The 22,862-nt window shown below is 32.1% G+C and overlaps 2 protein-coding genes across 2 annotated transcripts in view; both read right to left on the bottom strand.

The window, feature by feature from the left end:
- Positions 1-1,004: 1,004 nt before the first annotated feature.
- LOC106467951 (complement C4-like) lies at positions 1,005-6,707 on the bottom strand. Its single transcript, XM_013928344.2, has 4 exons — positions 6,607-6,707; positions 4,405-4,479; positions 3,398-3,500; positions 1,005-1,316 (listed from the first exon to the last, which is right to left on the bottom strand). The coding sequence occupies exons 1-4, from the start codon at positions 6,667-6,669 to the stop codon at positions 1,264-1,266; spliced, it is 294 nt and encodes a 97-aa protein (XP_013783798.1). The 5' UTR covers positions 6,670-6,707; the 3' UTR covers positions 1,005-1,263.
- A 1,363-nt stretch (positions 6,708-8,070) lies between these two features.
- LOC106467921 (alpha-2-macroglobulin-like protein 1) overlaps positions 8,071-22,862 on the bottom strand; it is a 21,927-nt gene continuing 7,135 nt past the window's right edge. Inside the window, exons 6-16 of the mRNA XM_022396945.1 lie at positions 22,655-22,795; positions 21,411-21,640; positions 18,458-18,639; positions 17,707-17,758; positions 17,296-17,388; positions 13,606-13,782; positions 11,223-11,461; positions 10,008-10,236; positions 9,148-9,332; positions 8,301-8,513; positions 8,071-8,115 (exon numbers count right to left, since the gene is read on the bottom strand). Of these exons, the coding sequence (XP_022252653.1) occupies positions 8,071-8,115; positions 8,301-8,513; positions 9,148-9,332; positions 10,008-10,236; positions 11,223-11,461; positions 13,606-13,782; positions 17,296-17,388; positions 17,707-17,758; positions 18,458-18,639; positions 21,411-21,640; positions 22,655-22,795 (1,786 nt within the window). The remainder of the gene's footprint in view (positions 8,116-8,300; positions 8,514-9,147; positions 9,333-10,007; positions 10,237-11,222; positions 11,462-13,605; positions 13,783-17,295; positions 17,389-17,706; positions 17,759-18,457; positions 18,640-21,410; positions 21,641-22,654; positions 22,796-22,862) is intronic.

Below are 22,862 nucleotides of genomic sequence, written 5' to 3'. Positions count from 1 at the left end.
GTTGAATTAAAAGCAAAACTTTGTTGTTAGGTCAAATAATGTTTATTCTTAGTTTAGGATCACTGATGGTATTTTAAATAACTTGTTCGAATGTTTCTTCTCGAATAATTTGTGTATTCTAGTTTTGTAGATCGACACTTATTATTTTAGTTTTATGGTTTAATTTCTTCAAGGATTGAAGAAAATGAAGTGTGTTTTTGAATGTCTTTTCCGAGGTATCTCATAGTAAAATGATCCAAGCAAGAAGTGGACATTATGAAAGGGATTATTACTGGTGTTTTATGCACCATTTGTTAAACATAGAGCTGCAGTGTTCTGCCTTTGCTACACTGTAATCAATTACTTATTTGTTGTCTAATGCATGGCTCTTTTTGTTTTGCCCCCCAGTGGCACAGCGGTATGTTTACAGACTTACAATGTTAGAAACCGGGTTTCGATACCCGTGGTGGGCACAGCACAGATAGCCCATTGTGTAGCTTTATGCTTAATTTCTAACAAACAAACTCTTTTGTTTTATCTTTTTTAACACGGTTCATCTGCCTCTCATTGAAAGGTTAAATTTTTATCAAATTTTATATATTTTGTCGAGACTTTACCCTTCGTTCATGTACAGACTTATGCTGAGTATGACGGTTTTTGTCAGCCCTTTTGATAACATACGAAATCAAAAGCAAAACGATTTTATATGGGTGATACTGCAAAATGACTAAACATAATAGCACATGCGCTGCCACGAATAACCAATACACTTTGAATAAAAGGAGACCCTGATCTGTTTGTTATTTTATCAGCAACAATGGAGCTTCCATGTTCCCCTCTTTATTCTACGAGGATGTCAGAATTTGTAATTGATTTACGTTGGCACCCTTATTGTACATTAACACATCAAAATAGACTCGAATACGACTTTCTTGAACAATAGTACTTGAAAAATAGTAATTTTCTAATAAACAAATCAGTCAGCATTGGTTTTAAAACCTTATAATAAATATTTAGAGATGATCTTGGATAAAATATTTTATTAGTAAAAATTGCCCATCACAATCGAAATAAGTTTCAATTTGTTGTTACAGTACGATAATAATGTGTACAGTGAAATACTAAATATTCTAACTTAAAAATATAATAAGACAATTAAATACAAACCACCTATTGTAAAAGATTAAAGCAAACGGAATATTTCAATAAACATTCAAATAGTTATGTTTAACAACATGCAAATGTTTATATCTCATGAACGAAGAAGTATTTACGGGATGTTCGTCACGGGAAGTCAGGAGCACACTCTAATGTATAGTTCTTGGCAATCTTCAAGCCTTTAAAAAGAAATAAACAATGTTTCAACTATATTAAAATAATGTTTTAGGATTCGTAATTAAACGTGATTCCAAGGGTAAAAGAGATCATCTTGCTAATTAGCAGTACGTCAGTTACCACTTCCATTTTTTTCCAGTAATTTTACTTTTACCTTATAAATTCCTAGATGGTTTTGGAAGAGTATGTTAATGTACCTAAAGTATCTTACAATCTTAGAAGACTGAATTAGGAAAGTGAGGTCGTACATGATAACATATTACACAATATCTATGTGCTGAGTTTCACATATATTACCCAAAATTTATTAAGCATTATTTTTCCAAATGTATCTTTAAATAAAAAACACGCCAGATCAGTCTTGCCATAGCAATTGATATCGTCTCTGACCATTACAGACCTAACAGACGTGTTCTACTGAACAAGCATTGTGGTAGCGATCCCAAGGTAGTTTCCACACTCTAGCATGATATTTTGTGCATCCAAGGAACAAATCGGACTCATTTATGAAAAGGACCGATCTTCAAGCTCAGATAGTCCAATTCAGGAGATCCTTGGGTGATTTACTCGAGTTTACTTGAGTCTACTTTGGAAAAATATGGGGATACATGAACTATAGATGCGTTTTGAAGGTTTCAACATAGTTCTGTGTTGATGCTGTCTGGAAAGAATCTTAGCTAGTTTGTATGATCAGGAAGCAGTCTTGTCTTGGTTTATGAATCAGTTCACCACCTTCTTGCTAGCTCTTTATATTTCTTTGGTGGCTAGGGCAATCTGCGGGCCGTGGGATCGAAACTAGTCGCCAAACATGATCGCCCTTTGAGTAGTGGAGGCATTATAACGTCACCGTCAATTCTCCAATTCGTTTGGTGGTGTTCGATTAACTGCCTTCCCACTAGGCTATCACTTCAAAATTAGGGACGGCTAGAGCAGATAGCCCTTAATTTACTTTGAGCGAAATTCAAAAACATTTCCTTGGAGTCTGTATCGTATATGGTAAATAACACTCTCGTTCCCACCTAAGACGGAAACAACACTGTGTTGAAACACTTCCGTGTTATAATTCATTCAAACTTAAACGTCTTCCGATACGTCCTGGCTCATAATGGTGCAAAATACAAGTTTTGTAAAACATAAGCTCAGAGAAATGTAAAAATATGCTACATGGCAAAGAACGTCTCATATGTTAAATATACCTTTACAGGAATAGACTGTATTACACGAGTGATAACAAAGCAAAACAGCCTATAATGAAACTAATTATTCATTCATTGCTTGAAACTAAAGTCTACTGCTTACCATACACGTCACAGGTTTGGAGAATTGGTTATACATTAACACAGAGAAATAGTGATCTCTAGAAAATTTGAAGTAGCACAGAAAATTTAAACTTTAAAAATACTGAAAACAACAAAAGGACAGATGGATTGAAGTAATCTTCAGAATAACGTCAAAAGACCGTCAATATATAACATGATAATATTTTCCCCACTTTTTATCAGTAAAATTCCCACCCCATTGTGATGCTTGAAGAAGTTCTCTATATACTCTCTTGATAATTGCATTACAAATACAATTTCAAACTACAAATATATAAAGAAAAAACAAAAATAACTGATCCTTGATTTAGGCATGCCACATCTTTACAAACTGATCACAGTATCCACCTTCCTTCAATGGCTAATATCTTGGAACGTTTGATATTAATACAGTTTTTTATTTTTATCCATTGGTCGGATGCAAAACAATTTACAAATTGTGAAAAGCTGCTGCTCGCCCATTATAAAATAAAGTTTATTATTCAGGGTATTTCGCTAAACAAATTGAAGTTATCTGTTATTGATAGAACCAGTCTTAAAAAATAATTTCCGTTTGACATTTTGAAACATCCATAACAACATTTGAAAACATTAGGTTTCAAATATACTTACAAATGGTTTACAAAATTTATTTTATGCAAACTATGAAATTAATATATATAAATATATATTTATTAGAAGACAGCTTTGCATATATAGCAGACTGATGCAATATGGTGATTGGGCAAGTAAAACGTAAGACAATATTTGTGGTTATTTCTCACCTGATCTATAGTAATCATACATGTAAGCTTTGGCAGGTTGTGCCTCCTCTACAACAATTTCCTGTACAATGTCGAAAATGTAGCATCTGCGAATCTTTGGAAGCTTTAAAAGAAGTTCATATTAAATATTTTTTACTACACTGCCCATGCACATAACATTTCGCACAAAAATTACTATATTCAGCTACGTGCAAGAAATTTCTAATGTTTGATTAGCATGACAAAATATTAATAGACCATTAAACCAACGTTCATATTAGGTTAAATACGATAATATAGTTAGAAAATGCTGAACCAGTAGCCAAATCAACGCTCAGAACACGTTTAAACTTTCACATTTGTTTCGGGTACGTTGTTTTTCTCTGCAAACTTTTCATTTACAAGAAAACTTGTTCACAAATTTTGCTGTACCTCAGAGACTTTCCATCGAAATGAGCCGAATAGTTCCTTTCTGAAGATTTGTATTTGAATAATATTTAACAATTACTTTAATGAATTAAATACGAATATTTATAGATACATAAGTAGATACAGATATGGAAAAATGAGGTTGAACATAACATTTAGATCTTTTTTCATAATGTGTAGTAAAATCATTTTAAGATATTCAAGTTTGTACGTATGTATAAAAATGTAAATACGAGATCTATTAAGCATAAATAATAAATATAATAAAAATCAGTAACATTAAGCAAATAAACATACTTGTTTGTTGAGTTATAATAGGTCTCCACCCTTGAATAGAAATTACATATGGAATAGTTAAGAGCGCTTGAAAGTAATAATAGGAATATATTTATAACCAATTTAAGTTCAAAATGACTTAATAAAGACGTTTCTGATGTATACCATTTTTGTAAGTTGAAATCAATCAATATTCAAAGTTAAATTATCACAGTTTATAAATGTTGTTATAATAGTTGGGATGATAAATAACACAAAAAAATAAAGTACAGCATTCTTACTGAACATCAAAATCATAGCAAACCTCATAGGGAACCACGTACCTCTGTGAAATACAGGTACACATTATTCTTCTCCACTTCGAAACGCTTTATCTCAGATGATTCACTAAGGATAAGCTATAGAGAAATATAGTAATTGATAAGTACTGGATTATTTTTTAAATACCCAAAGAATAAAAGATGTAAATTTAAAGATAAAACACTTATTTTTACTTTTAAGCAAGTTTGTTTGTCAAATAAACAGTTTTTATTTCTAAATTGTAAACTTTTACTAAATAGGTACAAGATTTGTCAAAATATTTTTATTTTGCACATGTACCATTAAATCTTGAAATTTCGTTAGTTTAGAATACAAATGAACGATTTTTAACATGTGCAGGTTGTCTTTAGTTAAAAATCAAACAATTGGTCGCATAGAAATTCTCTCATCATTTTCAATTTTCACATCTACTGGAAGATACCCTGGTTCATGCTGTGATGAAGTGTCGCACCCAATACGAATAACCTATAGCATTGGTGAACAAAATACATCTAATAGGAACAGCGTATAGAGCTAGTATGCAAATTATCATCCAATAAGAACAGTTTATGGGACTTAAATATAAGAAAGAACCAAGTTTTTAAAAAAATCACGCAATTTTTTATATCGGTTGTACATGATAAAACTCTTGTTTATTATGTTCAAAACGTTTCACCAGGTTTACCAGTTGAGACGAAAGTTCTCATCTGATGATGTCAGATAAACCTAGTGTAACGTAGTGAACAAAATAAACAAACATTTTACTCTGAAAAACGTGTATGAAGTCTACAGCACCAGCATTGGAAATGCCATCCAATAGGAACAGCATATAGCACCAGCATTGGAAATGCCATCCAATAGGAACAGCTTATAGCACCAGCATTGGAAATGCCATCTGATAGAAAGAGCATACAGCACCAGCAATGGAAATGCCATCCAATAGAAAGAGCATACAGCACCAGCATTGGAAATGCCATCTAATAGGAACAGCCTATAGCACCAGCATTGGAAATGCCATCTAATAGGAACAACCTATAGCACCAGCATTGGAAATGCCATCTAATAGGAACAGCCTATAGCACCAGCATTGGAAATGCCATCTAATAGAAAGAGCTTATGGCACCAGTATTCGAAATGCCATCTAATAGAAAGAGCTTATAGTACCAGTGTTCGAAATGACATCTAATAGAAAGAGCTTAGAGGACCAGTATTCGAAATGCCATCTAATAGAAAGAGCTTAGAGCACCAGTATTCGAAATTCCATCTAATAGAAAGAGCTTAGAGCACCAGTATTCGAAATGCCATCTAATAGAAAGAGCTTTTAGCACCAGTATTCGAAATGCCATCCAATAGGAAGAGCTTTTAGCACCAGTATTCGAAATGCCATCCAATAGGAAGAGCTTTTAGCACCAGTATTCGAAATGCCATCTAATAGGAAGAGCTTAGAGCACCAGTATTCGAAATGCCATCTAATGGGAAGAGCTTTTAGCACCAGTATTCGAAATGCCATCTAACAGGAAAAGCTTTTAGCACCAGTATTCGAAATGCCATCCAATAAGAAGAGATTTTAGCACCAGTATTCGAAATGCCACCTAATAGGAAGAGCTTATAGCACCTGTATTCGAAATGCAATCTAATAGGAAGAGCTTTTAGCACCAGTATTCGAAATGCCATCTAATAAGAAGAGCTTATAGCACCAGTATTCGAAACGCCATCTAATAGGAAGAGCTTATAGCACCAGTATTCCAAACATCATCTAACTCGAACAATCAATAGCACTAGTATATGAAATTCCATTCAATAGGAACAGCCTATAGCTCCAATATTGGATATACACTGTAATGGAATAGCCAGTAACACAGTAAATCGTTTCTTGCCAAGGTTGGTTGCACGTAAATCACGATCCGGCCCTTATTGTTATTTCAGCACTCATATTAAAATGGATTTACATATTAGATTTTAAATCCATATTTATTCTACACTTCAAGACTTTGTTTACCATTACTCTAATTAAACATCTTTCCATATAAATTCAAAGTAGATAGTTAAATAATGATGTGAACAAGTTTGTTGCACTTTAAAAACTTTTAAGTATCATGAACATATTTTGATAACGATTTTGTTCTTGGTAAGCACAGACGAAAATAAATGTTAAAAACACCATATCTATCTATCGTTTTATTTAAAAATAAATAATGCTCATAACTTTTATTCTAGTAGTTTACCTTTTGTAAAGAAGTCTTTTCTGGAACATAACCAGAGACCATACTAATATCAACAACAGACATCCCGGGAGTTTGTAAAGATTTTGGTTGTCTACAAAAATAAAGAAACTTGTGCCAAAGAGAGAGTGAAAAAGAAAGCAAGAATTCAACACAACTTCAAATTTCAAACAGAAGAAAATTTATTTCTCTGGAAAGCATAAACCTAAGTACGTTAGCAAAATATAAACACTTTATTTCATAGTTTGTATTACATCGACATGTTTCTATTAGATAGAAAATTAGGGTAAAAAAAATCAACTTGTTAATTTGTCCAATTATTTGAAAACACATTGCAACAGATAATTAAATGCTAAAAATATCTTCAAAAGAAATACAACATTCCGAACTCCAGTACATATGACAGCGAAGACTTTACCATTAATGGTTCGAACTCCACCTCAGACTGCAAAGAAAGTACTATACATTTTTGTGTCAGGTAAGTTTAACACGGGAAAAGTCCTGAATAAACCAAATAATCCCTGATATTTGAAACACAAGAGACTGGTGTGACTTTTTAAAACAGAAACTCGTATCAATTTTCGATTTGGTGAAAATTTATTTCGACGTAGTTGCAGCAATCTTGAATTTGGTTGATTATTATTAATAAAGTCGTTCAAGGGATATTACGAATGATAAAATAAGCGTAACCTAGATATATACAGCCAATTAATGTTACTTTAATAACACTACTAAGGTTAAGCAGATTTAACAACATGTTTGTGTTCATATTCGATACAGTCGTTAATTAATGAACAGAATATTATTTCATTTAAAAAACTAATATTAAACAAATGCAGAAGTAAACATAACTATTTATTTTAAGAAATATTTTTCAAACCTAAACATGTCTAATAAAGATTTGAAATAATTCGATAATGAATATCCGGTAGTGCGTCTATCGTATGACCATGTTATACTGGTAGGCTACCAAAAAAAGTGCAAAAATATAGCTATGAAGAGCAATTAATGTTATTTATTTATTTAAAGTTATAAATAGTAGGCCGAAGTATCAAACGTTAGGTTTTGTAAGTGTATAAACTCAGTTACTGTCTACTTTTAATAACTTACACATTTGTGCTTTATTAGTTTACTCCCGTATGTGGAATTTCTTGTAGTGACACAAACTGAGAAATTAACTGTTTGAAACATGTATGTAGAGAGTTATTGATGCTTACATTCAGAGTTGATATAGCAGACAAATGAATCATTTCATTGTGGAAATTATTCATGACTGTTTCTGAATTTAGTGCTTATATAGTTTAATGCAAGTATTCATAATACGAAATACAATATAATTTATACAAGTCTTAGAAACATCGATAAGGTAATACGTTTGGCTGAAAAGCACGTAATCAGTACAGTAAAAGAGCTTTGTTAGTGCAAGTGATATATAAATTGAAAATTAGAATAGTACATGAACTTAGATTACGGTGTTTCAGTCCCGACATTTGTTTCTTCAAATGACGAGTTCTAAAATTAAACAAACAATGCTTTCAGAAGGAACTTGTAGAATTGGATGGATAAGTTGAATTCCTTGTGCTACACTTTTTATAGTTTGCAAAGTGTAAGAAACTGATTAAAAATAATTATGTACTCAGTAACAACATGAAGATTTTTCACACTTAATAGATCCTAAAGAGTTTTAGTAAACTAACCTGGATAAGAACACACCCTTGGCCTTTTGCAGTCACTTTCAGAACAGTGGGAATCTTCTTTACCGCCATATTCTGCGAGACAAGTCTGTTGTCATTATTCACTAAGAAATTCATTTTCATCTCCGTGTTTTCTACTTTAAGCTGAATATTCGTGGGCTCAGATTCAACAAACATAGAATACAATGAAAGGGCGTGAAGTCCAACAACCGTATCCTTGGAGAGATAAAAAGGAAACTTTGTAACTGTTACATTTAAAATAGTGTTCTTTATAGTAATATTACAAGTGTATATATCCGTTGAAAACTAAACATCTTTGAACTTATAAAGGAAAGCGCTGTGTATTTGAAGAAGGTCGACATTTCCAAATGGCACTATGCTATATTGAACACCAGATATCTAATAACATTGTACCTTATTAAAAGTTTAATTCTTCGTTTCAATTATGGGTGATTTTTTATAACTGAGAACTGTGTAACCACAAATGTTTCTAGGTTGTCAAGTCTGTTTGAAAATTGGAATACATATTATGTGACGAAATAATAATAAAATTTTAATTACAACTTATTCGTAAAAGCGATGTATTACATGTATACCTGCTGAAACCAGAAAATAGTGCTGGTTATGATAGCTGAAACCGCGATAAATACAATAAAACTACGATGTCATCACCTAGGAAGACAAACAATACAGCGAATTGATATTTTATGGGTGTTGTATAGTTCTATATTTACTAAAAGAAAACAATATTAAAATTAATTACTGAAATCCCAAGCACACATCTATTTAAAGAGATGAGGATAAATGAGTTGAAATGTTTCATCTTCAAATTCATCTTAACTATACAAACCTGGGTTGACATAAATCCTCCTTTAGAATTGATTTGCGTTGTTAGCCAAAGAACAATAGGTTTAGCGTTTTCCACGGTATCCTGTTTTTTTGATGTCATTAAGGCTAACAAAGCGTAACTTGCAATTTCAATGTCCATAGAGTTAGGCTTAGAATCCTTGTCGGTCTTCCAAAATTTCATGTGACCTTAAGAGTAAGCAAACACGTCAAGACTCAGTGAAATTTCACATAATATTGCTTACATTATATTCTGTATTATCTATAAAGATTTAATTGGTAATGATAAGTGCAAGTAATTGGACTATCTGGCCTGAAGAGACGTGTTGACATTCACAAAGACTTCATAAAGTAAAACACCTAAATATTTGTTTTTCAACATCATCAGGTGATCCAACTTTAAGATCCTAACGTGTCTGAATCTGAGAAAAAAGGTTCAATCAACTGGTACATACAAGTTATAACATGTGTAAAATTGTGATTTTTTTATCTAAATTTTTGTCGTTCTTATAAATTACTCGGCCTTTGTTTATGTGCTAATGAGTTCAATATATCCGATTATTAAATATTCAAAAAGATAAGATATTCCCTATAAAGAAAACAAAAACAATATAATTATATTATGGTAAGTTAATGACCACGATTAACAAATATTTTCGAACCTGTTCTTCATCGGATGTCTCTTTATAGATTTTTTAATCACAAGTCAGTTTACTTTAAGGAATATATCATCTGATAAAGAGCTTGAGTAATTTTACTTGCACATTTTCTTTTCTTACTATTGAAGTAAAGAGAATAAGAAGGAACATATTTTTACTGTTCACGAGGAAAGAATGACTTAGATATGTATCTTAGTTTACCAACCTCTAATTTCGGCTCTTTCTTCGAGCTGCTCCAAGTACTCATTCTGTGGCAAGTTTGCCAAAGAAACAGCATAAGCCATCAAAGCTAGAAGGTAGGTAGGATAAGATTCAATGTTTCTTATACATGAGAAGCCAGACAAGATGACAGGATCGTTCATAGAATATCCATATTCCAATAAAGAAGTCAAAACATAAGCTGTCAGGGCTTGATCACTGCCTTCAACTCCACCCTGTATAAGTATTTAAAAAGTGTCCTTTCTATCAGTTGGAATTTTGTAACATGAAGAAATAAAAATTTAGTTTTTTATACTAATATCATTTGTCAGAATCGCTACATTTTAATCAACGATACTGCTACATTTGTTTTAGGTGAAACATACCAACTTTAGCTTAAATTCATATTTAATTCTATCCTTTCTTAAAAATATACAAATTAAAGTAATACAAGTTATAGGCAAAACACTTTTTTTTATGAAACATCTAAAATTGGTGTTTGTTTGCTTATAGAATTTATAATTTCTCCAGATCAAGTCTTACAGTAAAAAGTGATTCTATATTACTTTAATGAATGGTATCAATAAGGCAAACTGTAAGCATGGGGTGTTTAGAATTTTCAGTTTAAAATGTTGATTTCTTTGGATGTATAATGTTTTCAATGATGTTTCAACTTAACTGTTTTAAAATGAGACTTTTATTAAACAATTGAATTTCAGCAAATATTGTATATATTTATGTAATAAGTCGAAATAAGGTACAGCAACAAACGCCATTTATCCCTTCGGACATTAAGAAATTTCATTTTACTATATTGTAACTAGTGCAGTGGATGATGTGATTTTAATATCATGATAAAATGTTGACCTTGCAACTTGTTAATAAAGCTTGAGTGGACTGTATAACCAGAAATGAATTCATGAAGCACATACTTTAATGTTTGTATATTTTAGAGCAAAGCCACTTAGGTTATCTGTTGTGTCCTTCGAGGGGAATCGAACTCTATTTAATTTAATTTAATATTTTGAGCAAAATTTACTTAACGATTTCAATGCTCACTACTTTTACAATTTAAAGGATAAAACTAAATCTGTGTATTATTACACAAGTATAACATGTGGTTAGAATAGTTAAATTTACAGAACACATTCGTTAAACATTTTTAAGCATTGCCTTTTCCTCAGAGCTTATTTTAAGAGACGTCAATTGTGAAAAAATTAACCTTCATAGCTTGATGTATCACATTTCCTACTGAATGAAAGCAGCCATCCTCTCGTCTCTGTTTGACGATCCAATTATACGTTTTCTCCAAGTCCGTATCATCGATAGTGATAAATTTCTTTGCTTGATAAAAGGATTTAGCTACAAAAGCCGTCAACCAAAGACTACCTTCTTTGTCTCTTTCACCAAATGCACTATAAGAACCGTCTTGGTGACGATATTTCAGTTCTCTCTGATAGCCTGATAAAATGAAAAAAACAAAACAAAAAAACACATAAACCCATTTTTTATATTCTCAGAGACAACAAGAACTTCTTAGCAAAGGAAACTCAACGCAACCGTTCTGAACAGATAAGTTCAATCAAGTTAGCAATTACAAAGTATCCAATAAAATCGTTACAACAAAATAAAGTATAGGGTAGTGTCTTTTAAAATGGCATAACATATGATAATTAATCAAAGTAAAATATTCCATCCAATCATAGTTGCTAAACCAAGATGACGTACTCCTTTATTTCAAAAACTAAATGACTTACACTTTGGACGGACGATTTATCCACTTATAAAGACGTGTTAGAATTTCTTAAAAGCAGTTTTGAGGTACCAATTAGAAACATAAGAATTTGGCTACTCAGAGCTTAATGTGTTTCATGTGAAGGTACCGATTCTTGGTAACGACTTTTCACTAAGAACAATGTGAATGTGAACCATATTGTTTTTTTTTTTGTTTTTTATAGAGATCTTCAACCGTTACTGCTTATGCGTAACTTTTGAGTAAAGCAAAACTATGCTATTGGCATAGCTTATTCTTGTAACGATCACAAAGATTTTAAAAATAATGTTCTTATAGTGTAGGATCAGTTACTCAAAATTCTTTTACATAAAATTATGCTCAAAATTACAACAATTTACAGCATTTTTATACAACTTTCTGCAAATTATTTGTTTTCACAGATGCAATATGGAAATTATTGTGTAAACAAATTTTGTTTTAAAGAATGAAAAACATAGACCTCAAACATGCTAACGAGAAAAGTCCAAATAGATTATTACCCTTCGTTCCGGTGATACAACATTGCAAAAATGTTATAGAATATATCACAGGAGTATTTTTAATTAGTTTATTGCCACATTTTATAGATATAAACGTAAGTTAAATATCCGGAAAGCTTGAAAAAATTCAAAGGTTATCTCTGCATACCATGAGGCTATAGTGCTGACATGTGAAAATACCATCTTTGTACGGATTGGATGACAATAAGACACGTTTTCCTCAACACAAAGCGCCCAGCCACATTTCAGTATCTCTATGCGATAAAAGTACGAACGTGAATTTACGTTCTGCAATTCGCAGACAGTTTCAATAAACTTATGCACCTTTTGTTGATTAGAAAAATTTTTCAGAAATCGTCATCTTCGTGCTGATAATGGAATTTGGAAAGCAAGTTAAAACTATACTGACCTCATTGCATCACACAAAAGCCTTCTCTAATAGTTATGCATTATTAAAATATTCTTACAAAACTACTTTTCTACAATGGGAATTGAGCTGAAGCGTAATACTCTATATCTACCTTATCAAAACTTTCCGAATTAAAATTCTCTAATCCATTTATAGGTTATTACTGTGAAATCATATAGCCCTAAGTACAATAACTTTGTGTATGAATGCTGAATGCCATCTCATTCTCTTTGTAATGAATACCTTTACTTCAAAATGTCATATTCTATTTTAAACAGAACAGTGAGATTAGCTTACTTTAAAGATACGCAAACTTAATATTTGAAATGCAATAATAAATAAGTGGTAAAATGTAATTTGTTTCTTAAAAGAGCAGCAACTGACCTTAATGATTAACAATAGTGTGTTAACTAGCTTAGAGCTACACGAGAATGTTTGCTACGTTTGGTCAATATTATGTTAAAGTTATAATATGACATACGGAAAATAAAGTGTAAATAAGTTCAAAAACGATATAATAACCCATTCACTTTAAGAACGATTACACTTAAAATATATAGATCTTTGACCTGCTCGTTTAGCCAATATATCGTATATGCGTCGTTCAGGTCGAAATTAGTTATAGAAATTGATAAGTTATGATGAATTTAATTGAACATTTTCGAATCTTGTACAACATATGAAACCAAATTAAATAAACTAACTGAAAAAGTACAAACGGTAGTTAAAATTGAGGTAATGGGAAAAATTATCAGGTCAATGTTTCGGCCAACTGATCTTCATTGGGATCCAGTGGATGGATTTTGGCCAAAATAGTTTTGTAGTTCTTTAACATGATTTTATAATATCGTTGCTGTTTTTGTCGCTATTTGTGACTGATTTAACACGTTAGCTTTGACCTCTTTTATCTTTTATAGCTCACCAATTTGCATGAAATTTAAAGTTTTAGTTTTCAGGTCTTCGGTAACAAGGTTAGTTGCTGTGATATAGTTCAAGACGAAGATGTTTGGCGCGAAAAGGATCATATTTTGTTCTCCACATCCAACAGGTAAACGTACAAGACTTTCTAGTCCGTTAAGAGCTGGGCCCATGAGATCACCTGTAAAACAAAACAAAAAAAAAGAATGATACGAATGCTCCTATGACAACTGAATAACCTGAACGTATTAGTGGCTTCGGTACACAAAAACTAGTTACCTTAATCTTGATGTTAGCTAAAATTGAATGAACATAATTTTCAAATATTTTCGATTTATTGGTATACAAGTTTAGACTTATGCAAGACTTGTATAGAAATTTTAAAGATTTTTTTTTTTTACCAGAGGTAAAAATTTAAAGGAGAATCTGTGACGAAGAGGCTTAACGCATTCTTTGATTGGTGGTACTCTCTGCTGTGGACTGCAGTTTTGCCCATTTAAGGCTCATCAGCACAGTTTGGGTCAGCAAACCAAAGAAATACCACAGGCCTCATATAATGATGAAGGGTAGATACATCCAATGAAAGAGTTCATTAGGCCTCCACGTCACAGAGTCTCTTTTCAATTTCGCTTCTGATGAAAAATAAATAAATATATATATAAAATTACCGTTTTTACGTCATGTTTACAGAAATAAAATCAATATAACAATACCGTTTTCCTTCGTTAGATGTAAAGTAGAAAATTTAATAAAATGTTATAGTGTTGACGATGCGATCATTAGTGATGTTACTAAGTATAATGATTTTGCTAGTGGAAATGTTCTGCCAAACATTAAAACCAACCTGCGATGGTCATTTTCGGAATAAGAGCATTTTTTATGTTTCCTGATAAATTGTTTGTTTGTTTGTTACGGATTTCGCGCAAAGCTACACTAGGGCTATCATCGCGAACCGTCCCTAATTAAGCAGCGTAATACTAAAAAGGGAAGGCAGCTAGTCATCACCACCCACCGCCAACTCTTGGGCTACTCTTTTACCAACGAATAGGGGGATTGACCGTCACATTATAACGCTCCAACGGTTGAAAGAGCGAGCATGTTTGGTCGAACCCGCGACCCTCAGATTGCGAGTCGAGCGCCCTAACCACCTGACCATGCCGGGCCATTGTATTATTTCTAGTTACACATTGCATTATCTTTGTCTTGCAATGTTATTTTATAGTTTTTTAATACATATTAAAACTACATTTACATGTTATCATTCTATATTAATTTTATTTTTTCCGTGCTTCGTTTTTCATTTTATTTACATCGTAAACCATTGCTATACCCAAAAATGCACGATTATGACTTGTATGAGTTTCTTACTTTTATAGAACACAAATTATTTTTGTATTCTTCAACTCTGTATATTAATCCACGAGCAAAACATAACCTTATTTTATGTTAATATTCTTTTATCTTATAATAAACTGATGACGCTATGATTTTGTCGGTGTTAGTGTTCATGATGTCCCATTCACAAACAAACAAAACAAAGAATACAAGTAAAAATTTAAAACATGGATGCTTAAAGACTGGAATTAGGTTAATAATTAAAATAATTTAAAGCTGGAAGTTTTATACAAGTAGGTGGCAGTTGTTTATCAGAAAGAAAGAAAAAAACTTTTACTTATTACAGATAGAAATAATATCAAAGGTTTGTTAAGGACCGAAGATAAGTGGATTAAGATTGACGATAAGGGTTGACATTTTACAATGGTAACACAGTAATTCTCAGTAATGCCCAGTCTCAATTAGCATTATTGCTAAAATGGTTAGTGTGGTTGAATTACTGTTCAATGCTCTTACAATAACCCACAAGGATATATAACTTGACTACATACTGATGGTTACATTTCATAACTGTGTGAAACAAATGTAAACATTTTCTTTTATCAGATGAGGCGGCGAGTTTGTGATTCCTGGAGCTCCCTATTTTTGCTGATATAATTACTAAACGTGAGTAAAGAAAGCACTTTAAGAGCAGTGACACTAATTTTTTTCTGTATGTAGAGTCTGTACTATCCCAATCCTATTCAGAGTTTTGTCAAAATCATATCCATCATTCCTTCTGGTGAGAAGTTTCTTAATGTGGAAAACACTATCTTGTGTTTCTTTGTTCTCATGATCTTTATTTTCTATTTATGTAATTAAAGATTCACTTTCACTTTGTCTTACATTATGGTTGGTCTCGTTCTTCAAACTCTGCCATAGTAAAGGATTCAGACATAACATTCTCTGCAGGTATTATTCTTACCTGTTAAGCTAACCAATGCACCTGAAAACACCAAAGGTTTATAAGGGTCAGGGCAATCTGATAGAATAGAAAATGTCAGATCTTAGCATATCTGAATGTCATCTTCTTGCAAATGATTTAAACGTATGCAGTTCATGGAATATTATTTTTTGAGCGTGTTTAGCAACAATGATCAAACAAGTCTGAGTAACAAGTGTTCAGGGACTGAATTAATTAGTAAGTTTTCTCTTCTTTGTTGAACGATATATTTTAAATATCACGAACAAATCTGCACCAGCAGAGCTAAAACTAGCACATCTGCTTGTACAATAAAAGGTGTACATCACAACTATCACCCAGAACGTTTTGGATCCTATATTATTTTTTCTGTTCAAAGAAATGGTCGTTCAGTTAGCCTGTCATGCTAATCTCATACTTTTTGGTTTAGAACAATTAGTAATTCTTTTTTTTTTCAACAAAATAGCTCTTAGCCCTACTTCAGATCCACTCTTGAAAATATTGGGGCTAGATCCCGATTGCTTGATTTCTGCCATGTTTTATGTAAATGGAAACTGGAATTATGTGATTTCCTTTAATTGTTCAACACTGGTACTCCTGATAGATGTTTTAAAATTGAAATGCTTGTCTTAACTTGTGTGTTTTACCTAGTTGTATTAAATTTATGAAAATTAAGTAAGTCAATAAACTTCCATTGTATATAAGTGATAATAAAATGTTATGATTATTGGTGTGAATATGTTTTTCATTTCACTTCATCCAATCGAAATAATGCTCTTCCACATGAAATTTCTCTTCTTGTCCAAATGGAAGTTGGATTTAACATGGTCAATCAAATGAAGCCGTGTTTCTAAAAAACGGTATCAAACATTTTAACATACATGTCTAGATACATTAAACAATGAAGTAGTAAAAGAATTTCATCTTATAGTTTAGACACAACTCAGGATAAGAAATAATGTCAAACTCGACCCACACCTTGCCTCTACTAGGTGTCATAAATAAAAAGAAACGATGAAAATAGCAAAATATTCATATTATATTTATGTTAGTAACGAGTTTTTGAATTAGTTTACACGTAGAAACTTTCTGAACAAGCGTTTTTATTTTTCTGATACTGGAATCTGATTTTTATGAACTAAAATTTGAACCAATTTTAAGCGAGAATAAGTACAAAAAGAGTAAAAAAACTTCGTTGTTCGTGTATTATTACATCTTATGTTTAGAGCAAGTTGTATTAGTAACAGTATCCATACTAACCAGACAGGTACTTTAACTAACAAAGCTACCGACTATCTGATCCCGTTAGAATCCTCATTTAATTTTGGGTAATGATTGAAAATGTAAACGATAGAAGAACTTTCTTATAGAAGATAGAAATATAGCAAATCAACTCACCAGATACAGAAACATATGCACGCGCTGATTCGTGTACCACGTTGCTTGGTGGTTTTAATTCAAAGTTTTCCATATACTGCTGACTTTGAGGCTCTGTGACGTGTAAAGATAAAAAAAGCAGTCAGTTAAGTTGGGAATGGTTAAATTAATTATGATTTTCTTTTCGAAAATTTATTAACGAAAGTAAACGATTTTTAACATCAGTTCAAGAAACCCCGGCTGTTTACGGCACAAAATCTGAGATAAACATTTATCAGGTGAGTAGGTAAAATATTTTGCCTATACGAACAACAATCAGATTCTGTGTTATTACAATATAAATAGCATTGGTAAATTCAGTGTTTATTACGAGTTACTTGGCGTAGGATGTTTTCTATACGTATTTAGCACTAGAACGCTATTGTTATTTACCTTTTAGACAAGCATATGTCGTTTTGGTTTCTTCTTTAGGAAAACCTTCTGCCTGTAAAGAAAAGGGTTATTCTATAGTAAGTACGGAAAATTCGAATATTAACAATTGTGTTAAAATACAATTATTTAAAAAACACATTAGGATCATAGAAATAGACAGAAAAGTTACTATTCAAGAGCCCAATAAACCGAGAGCTTTCGGAAAGATTTGTTATTGTTGTTCGGAAAACGCTCAGATCAAAGAAAGCATAAACCATGATTTTTGTGACTAGCGATAGAACATAAAAACAGGATTGAGTTTCTTTACAGAAATTTACAAAAAAAAAATCGAAGCAACTCAATATGGAGCACCTATATAATTTTTTTCCTGAAAATAAATTATTTCACTGACTTTATAACAACAGTAGGCACTACTTAAAAATAGAGTCCTTACATATCATTAATGTTTAATGAGAATTGCAGTATTATATATATTTTATATTGTTCATTCACATATTTTTGTTAATCAAATTAAGATTAATTTGTACACAAGTGGTGAATATTCTCAGCAGAGATAAAAAAATAAATTTGTAAAATAAAGGCAAATCTCGTATAGAAGAGATTTTCAATTCCCACAAACTAAAATTTGTTATTTTCATATTGTAACACAAGATTTTTATTTTCAGAGTTAAGTAATGTAGAAAGACTTCCAGTCTGGAAATAGAAAATGTTGATGTAAAGTTTTACTAAACTGTTAAGTAGATCAATTTACCTCGACCAATAAATGTCGTGTTATGGCATCCGCAGCTTTGAGAGATGTTGTAATTTTGTTCTCACAGAGGTCGTTGTTATCTATGCTCTGTGCTTGTACAGTTAACATAGGAAATAAGATGCCCTCACTCCAAGTTCGAATGCGTTCAACTGCTTTTGCCCAAGGTTTCCCTTTCCATACAACTGTTGAGAGCCAAATCACGGATTTCGAACTCTCGGGTTTTAAGGCGTTAAAGAAACTTTAAAAAAGCTGTTAAATGTTCAACATATTTCAACTGTGAATTAACACCGTTATAATATATATAATACATGAACCTTTTTTTTTCTTCTTCTTTTTTTTACACCAAAATCAACCCTAAATTATTAGTTCCTATGACATTTTGGCGCCAAACTTTTCTACAACATAAACCACGGTTTTCGTAGCTCTTGTTGTCTTGCTTTCATTCGAATCTACAACAAAACACATTTGATTTATGTAGAAACAGAAGCCATGGTCTAATTCTGAAAATCACCACCACAGGTTGGTTTTACAATTAGGCAGAACATTTCTATTTGTTTCTTATTTATTTCTACTTGCTTCTTACTTTTACAAAACACAACTTATTCTTTTTATATTTTTCAATTGTGTATTTTAACTGTATTATGTGTCGGCATTCATTTGTCCTTTGAGAAACTAATGACGGTATGATTTTGTTGTGTGTTAGTGTTCATGATGTTCCATTTACAAATCGTGGAACCTAAGTGTTTGCTATTTAACTGTATTTTCATACTGAAAAGGTTGACAAAAGGTTTGGTTAGTTTAAATGATTGTTATTTAATTTGAAATTTCGCAAAACAAGAGATTTATTATCAAATATTTTTCAGTTATATTAAAGACGTGCATCACTTAGACAAACTCTTGGAGAAACTTGATAAAATATAATAACTATGATATTTTAAGAGCAGACTCTTCAGCAGCAAAGAACAATTGTAGTTTACTGTGAGTGAAGCTATTTTTATATATTTTACTTAAAGAAAAGTAGAGAATCAGCATAAATTAGTGTTTAAATATTAGAAAAGATGCATTTTTAGCTACAATTTCGATATATAAAGTTGCCCAAATAAATATCACAGTAGGCTTTCATAGATATAAAAAAGTTACAACTATAATCTACAAAAAAATCGGTCATATTGTATAATTAACATTATTACTACAGTTTTCAGATACACTGAATAGAGTGTTTTCAATAATTATTTGTGAGTATGAAATATGAGGATATTCTGTTGGTTAATAACAAATGATTTAGAACATTTTGATTTAGAGAAATATTTTACTTGCAAAGATGATTGATAGAGAATTAAACATAAGACACTACGTATTAATTCTTGTGATTTTCTAAAGGTTAGAATATCTCTTGATGACAGCCAAGATTTTATGATTATTGGCGCCTCCACAGAGAAAGAGTTCTGTGTCTGTGGAAAAGACAGCTACACATATCCTTTCAAAATTCGAGCGAAAACTCTGGGACTTGTCAATCTTACCGTGACCATTAAATTCAAATCTGAGACAGAGATTTCCCTTGATAATTGTACACAAGTCTCTTTCCCTATTACAAGGGTCACTTCTTTTCAAGAAAAAATTGGGGGCACGAATTGTGAATGGAACATCACGAACACTAACACCGAACAAAATCATAACGTCATCAGTTTCTTAAAGGAGAAAAGAATATCAACATAAAATAAGATTATATTTCGTTCGCGGCTTAATATACAGAGTTGAAGAATATAGAAATAATTTGTTTTATAAAAGTAAGAAACACGTGGAAATGTTCTGCCAAACTGTAAAACCAACCTGCGATGGTCATTTTCAGAATTAGAGCATTTTTAATGTTTCTTGACAAAAGAAGTACGTTTTGTTGTAGATTGGAATAAAAACAAGATAACCATAGCTGCGAAAATTATGGTTTGTGTTCTGTAAAAGTTTGGCTCCGAAATGTCATAGAAATTAATAATTTGAGGTCAGAAAGCTGATTTTGGCGTAAAAAATACGCTTCATGTATTATACATCTTGTAACATTATTGCTTCTAACAGTATTTTAACGTTTTTTTTCAACGCTTTAAAACATGAGAGTACGAAATCCGTGATGTGGATCTCAACAGATATATCTAAAGGGCAACCTTGGCCAAAGGCGGTGGAACACATTTGAATTTTGGGGAAGGGCACCTTAATATACTAATACAAAAGTTTCTCTAACCATTCAAAGTGTCACATATCAATAAGAACAAAGTGGGACACGTACCCAGGGTTTGCCGACTATGACCTTGGGAATTATTTGGTAGGTAATGTGAAGCGTATGGCAGTAAGCACATTTTTGTGGAAATCATCATTACATCTTACTTCTAGCGTTTAACTACGGGTAGAAACAGTTTTCGCCTACGATGCAAGGTTTTTCATTATTATTCTAAATAAAATGTATTATACAAGAAACAAAGTTTTTCACAAGAGTAAAATTTCAACAATTTACTATCAATGTGTGATACCACTAGTAATAAAGTTTGTTTGTTTTAGCGCAAAGCTACACAATAGGATATCTGTCCACCACGGGTGATCGAATGCAGGGTTTTTGCGTTGTAGGTCCTAAATATTTCGCTGACTGATTGGAGGACAGTAATGAAAGAGGGGAAAATTACCATGTTGTTAGTCTTTATTATAAATATCCAAATGTACTTCAACTAAATAATTGGACATTTTTCTGTGTTGCAGCGGGACAGCAATAGTTTATGAATGCTAAAATCAAAAGTTTCACTGATATTTGAAATCTTGATAAATAAAACTTTTGTTAATTGTATGCATGGATTAGAATTATTTTTTTATATATATATAAATCAACGAAACCTGCTGTAGTTTATAAAATTCAGTTCATTTTAAATTTAAACACTACTATTAATTATTCATGCAAATATAATGAACTCACAGGTATACATTCTGATAAGTAGTTGAAAAATGGTAACAGCCAGTTGGGCTACCTCCCCTCGAATAATGGAGTAAGGTATGGTGAAGGAAAGGAAGAACGGCTGGAAACCAACGACACTGGTTATGTTGCTGACCCCTAATCCTCTGTTTCGATCCATGCAAACAGCGTTACCAATCCATTCTGTTATAGTATGAGGAAGGTGACGCTTGAAAATCGTTTGCCCATCCTCTCTAGAAAACAGACAAATACACAAACAGTTAACATCTGTTGATACAATTTCATAGGATTGCAAGATTGTTCGTTATGGATTTCGCGCAAAGCTACACGAGGGCTATTTGCGCTAGCCATCCCTAATTTAGCAGTGTAAGACTAGAGGGAAGGCATCTAGTCATCACCACCCACCGCCAACTTTTGGGCTACTCTTTTACCAACATATAGTGGAATTTAATGTCATATTATAACGCCCCACTTGCCTGAAAGGGCGAGCATGTTTGGTGTGATAGGGATTCGAACCCGCAGGTTGGGAGTCGAGCTCCCTAACCACCTGGCCATGCCGGGTCAAATCTTTATGTTCTTTTATCATTATTCTTCGAAAATCTTGTTCTAATCTAATGGGGTAATTTAGTGATGCGTCATTATTGCTCTAGCCCATGAATTGCACGCGAGTTAAACCTTTTTTCTTGTGCCCATAATTACGTTTTAATAACCAAAGATTTTGACTTTTGTTGTTGTAATTAGTCCTTAAGGTGTATTATGGTGACAGCTCAGTGCGAAAATGTACAGCAAAAAAAAAAATGATTTCAGCATTAATCAACTGAACTTCCCACAAAGTTTTGAGTATACTTAATAAATAAATTTAGTATTTTTCGAAAATTGTTTAATCTCGAAGTATAAATCCAGTTGAATGTATACTTTGACCAACGTACGTTATCGGGTTATACCAGTGACCACCGACATTTTTTCTTCACTTCACCTATATAGTATATAGGCTTCTCATAGAGACTACAAAGCACGTTCACCCCACAGTATGTTTGACTATACTTGTTTCAACTTTAAGTATGAAAATAAGTAATCAGCAGCTTAAACATGAAGAAACTGAAAATGCAAATTAAAAGTAGACAACATAGTGGTTTATATCAGATTTCTAGAAATATATTTTGTAGGAAATGTTTTATTTTGAAGAGACACTTCTGATATAACATCTTAAGAAATTTTAAACTCTAGATGGAACTTGATTGTCTTACCCAATAGCTTGTAGTTCCCAAAGCCATGTTTCAGGGAAATAAGTTCGAATGTCTACCGATGCCCGAGTGCTTTTTGATGGTTCTTCAGACTTATGTGATATTTTTGTTGTTGTATGTCCTCTTCGAACAAATTCAACTCCTCTTCGAACAATTGACGGAATAAATTCAACTGGAATTGGGGAGGGTTGTTTGTAATATATACGATCTG

Source organism: Limulus polyphemus, unplaced genomic scaffold, assembly GCF_000517525.1.
Source record: "Limulus polyphemus unplaced genomic scaffold, Limulus_polyphemus-2.1.2 Scaffold84, whole genome shotgun sequence".
Lineage (NCBI taxonomy): Eukaryota > Metazoa > Arthropoda > Merostomata > Xiphosura > Limulidae > Limulus > Limulus polyphemus.
The sequence above is the reverse complement of the archived record's forward strand: the minus strand, read 5'-3'. Positions and strand labels throughout refer to the sequence as shown.

Bases quoted from the DNA above. Each gene is read 5' to 3' on its own strand.
- LOC106467951 (XM_013928344.2), bottom strand. From the start codon at position 6,669: ATGTCTGTTGTTGATATTAGTATGGTCTCTGGTTATGTTCCAGAAAAG. The intron at 4,480-6,606 runs GTAAACTACTAG...ATTTCTCTATAG, and splicing joins AAAAGACTTCTTTACAAAAG to CTTATCCTTAGTGAATCATC. The intron at 1,317-3,397 runs GTGAGAAATAAC...TTCTTTTTAAAG, and splicing joins GTATGATTACTATAGATCAG to GCTTGAAGATTGCCAAGAAC.